This window comes from Mandrillus leucophaeus, unplaced genomic scaffold (assembly GCF_000951045.1).
Source record: "Mandrillus leucophaeus isolate KB7577 unplaced genomic scaffold, Mleu.le_1.0 Scaffold11, whole genome shotgun sequence".
NCBI lineage: Eukaryota > Metazoa > Chordata > Mammalia > Primates > Cercopithecidae > Mandrillus > Mandrillus leucophaeus.
The window spans coordinates 2,080,057-2,083,091 of record NW_012099209.1 but is presented as its reverse complement, the minus strand read 5'-3'; the positions used below and the strand labels follow the sequence as shown (position 1 = coordinate 2,083,091).

The following is a 3,035-nucleotide window of genomic DNA, read 5'->3' as shown; positions in this document are numbered from 1 at the left end:
CTGTCTGACCCCTGGATGTCACCAAATACCCCCTCCTCCTGCCATCCCCATGGCTCCTCCATGGAGTCCCTTTCACCAAGTCCAGGTTCTTTTTTTTTTTTTTCTCACTGCAACCTCCACCTCCCCGGTTCAAGCGATTCTCCTGCCTCAGCCTCCCGAGTAGCTGGGATTACAGGTGTGCACCACCACCACACCCAGCTAATTTTTATATTTTTAGTAGAGACGGTTTCACTATGTTGCCCGGGCTGGTCTTGAACTGACTTTAGGTGATCCGCCCGCCTTATCCTCCCAAAGTGCTGGTATTGCAGGTGTGAGCCACCTCGCCCAGCCAGTCCGGTTCTTTACTTTGGCCTAGGGGATTTCCAGTTCGAATCTGGCACCATCCCTCCTCGCTGTGTGGTCCCAAGCAGGTAGATTTACCTCTCTGGGCCTCAGTTTCCCCTCATTCCACCGTGATCAAGCTCTGATGAGGAATCAGTGTGGTAATTGACATCATCACATTCTCTGTAGGCAGCAGGTACTCAATACAAATCTCACAAAAACCCAAAAGACCTTCCTCACCCAGGTCACCTCCCCCATGGGCTCTGCTGAGGCCGGGCACACAGTGGGTGTCCATCAGCGCGGTTGGTTGAAGGAGAGAGATGCTTCTGGCCAGGGCTGGGCCACGCCCTCTGAGGGATCCCATTATCAGCACCAGGTGGGGCTGGCACAGGTGTCCCTAGAGAGTTGTCCTTCACTGAGCTTCAGCCCAGAGGGAGAGGGGGCTTCTAGGCTAAGGTTCTAGGCTAGGCCGGTGATGGGAACAGGTTTTTTGATTCCCATATTTATCTTGGTACCCGGGGCTGGGGTTCTACCTCCTGGGACATCACCAGTGCCTCCCAGCCACGCACACAGGCAGCCACTAGGCGGGTCCTGCTTTATTCAGAACCAGCACGGACCCCTCCCGGGGCTGCTCCATGCCCGCCGGGGGCCTGGGGAGAGTCGGGGGACCAGGTGACCAGAGGAAGCTCCGGGCTCCCCTGCCCTCACCCATGGTCCAGCCCTGCCCTCTGCCCGGGCAGTCTGGGCGGGGCAGGCCTCAGTCCACTCAGCCTGACTCAGCGTCGGCTTCTTGAACTCCAAGAGGTGCCACTGTACAAGGCTTCCCGGAGGTGGCGGCCACACGATGGCCAAGATTTAGGGGTCTGGTGGCGGGCAGGGCCGTCACCCGCAGTCCGAGGGGGCCACGGGCGTCCACCGGCAGGGGGAGCTCCGGGCTGCCTGGTCTTGGGGGCCGGGGCCGGGCCGGGGAGGCAGGGGCGGTGGGGGCGGGCGTATGGCTTGGGCGATGAGGCCGGGCAGGGCCTGCAGAGAGGCACCCAGCGCATCCAGGCGGCTTTCCAGCGTGGCCAGACGGGCCTCCAGCTCCTCGTGCTGAGCGTGCAACTCCGATACAAGGTCATACATGACGCTCTGGGTCTGCCGGAGACAGAGAGGGGCAGGAGAGAGGTGCCGCTGAGTGAGAGAGAGGAGGACGATATCATGACAACAATGACACAGAGGGACAGCTCACATGCTCCAGGTGGGTGGCGGCTGCTAATGGGGCCCATGTGGGGGGTGGCTGGGAGGACACCCCCAGCCCCAGAGGTCCCTTGCTGGGCCCAGGGAAGGATTAGAGAATGGATGAGGGGAGAGACTGGTCTCCTTTTTTTTTTTTTTCTTTGAGACAGAGTCTCCCTCTGTCACCCACGCTGGAGTGCAGTGGCCCAATCTTGGCTCACTACAGCCTCCTCTTCCTGGGAGGCACCCAGCCTAAAAGACAGGTCTTAAATGCCAAGCTCAGCTGGGCGTGATGGCTCACGCCTGTAATCCCAGCACTTTGGGAGGCCGAGGCGGGCGAATCGCCTGAGGTCAGGAGTTTGAGATCAGTTTGCTCAACATGGTGAAACCCTGTCTCTACTGAAAATACAAAATTTAGCCAGGCCGTGGTGGTGGGCGCCTGTACTCCCAGCTACTCGGGAGGCTGAGGCAGGAGAATCGCTTTAACCCAGGAGGTGGAGGCTGCAGTGAGCCTGAGTGACAAGAAAGAAACTGTCTCAAAAAAAAAAAAAAGAAAGAAAGAAAAGAAAGCCAAGCTCAGGGCTGGCAGGCCTGGGAAAGGCCTAATGAGGTCTTGGGGTGGGGAGCACATGGCCAGAGCTGCCCTGGGGGGATCTGGTGGCCACAGGGCACACACAGCCAGAGGCGGTGCTCAAGTGGTACCCACAGACCTGGGGGATGTTTTGGACTGATGTTTCTCCAGGCTGGGGAACAGCAGGTGCTTGGGGACATGGCCGCCTAGGAGGAAGAGGAGGGGGAGCCCCGCTGGGTCGTGAACTGCCACCCCTCCCATTAGGCTGGGGAGGGGACAGGGGTCTGATGAGTAAGGTGACTGCCCTGAGAATCTGACACAATCACAGACTGGGAACACAACAGCCACAATTACTGTTACAGCAGCCAGTGGGGCGTCCCCACCACCTCCACTGCCCGGTTCTGGCGCTGTCCCACTGTGGGCAGGAGAGGCCGGCCAGACAGGGACAGCCCTGGGTGCAGATGCTACTCTGGCCACCAGATGGCACTAGAACATCACTCCACTGCTCTGAGCGCAGCTGGGTGAGGACACCGGTTTGCCACCTGGCGGCGGCGGCCTCCATGGGAGGATGGAGGTAGTGGTGGAAGGAAGACAGGACAGAGAGGTGCCCACCCCAGCTCCTCTGTCCTCTCACCCCCAGCCTCTTCCTCCCAGCTTCCCCCACTGTGCCCCCTACCCTTTTCCCTCCATCACTCCAAGGCAGACCCCGGTCTGAGTGCAAACATCTCGTGGGGGACGCCCCTCCTAGCACCACTGACCTCACCTTGGCCTCTCTCAGGCACCACAGTCCCTAGGGTCAGAAGGTGACACCTGGTGGCCAGAGCAGCGTCCAGCCTTCAGGTGGTTCTTTTTAGCCTTTTCTGAGGTTTAAATTTTTTATTTTTATTTTTATTTTTATTTATTTTTTTTGAGACGGAGTCTCGCT

The 3,035-nt window shown here is 58.9% G+C and overlaps 1 protein-coding gene across 1 annotated transcript in view; it reads right to left on the bottom strand.

The window, feature by feature from the left end:
• Window positions 1-322: 322 nt before the first annotated feature.
• The window catches only part of KCNN1 (potassium channel, calcium activated intermediate/small conductance subfamily N alpha, member 1), a 47,723-nt gene continuing 45,010 nt past the window's right edge, over window positions 323-3,035 (bottom strand). The window contains exon 9 of the mRNA XM_011991226.1: window positions 323-1,458. Coding sequence (XP_011846616.1) covers window positions 1,204-1,458 — 255 coding nt within the window. The 3' untranslated portion in view covers window positions 323-1,203. The remainder of the gene's footprint in view (window positions 1,459-3,035) is intronic.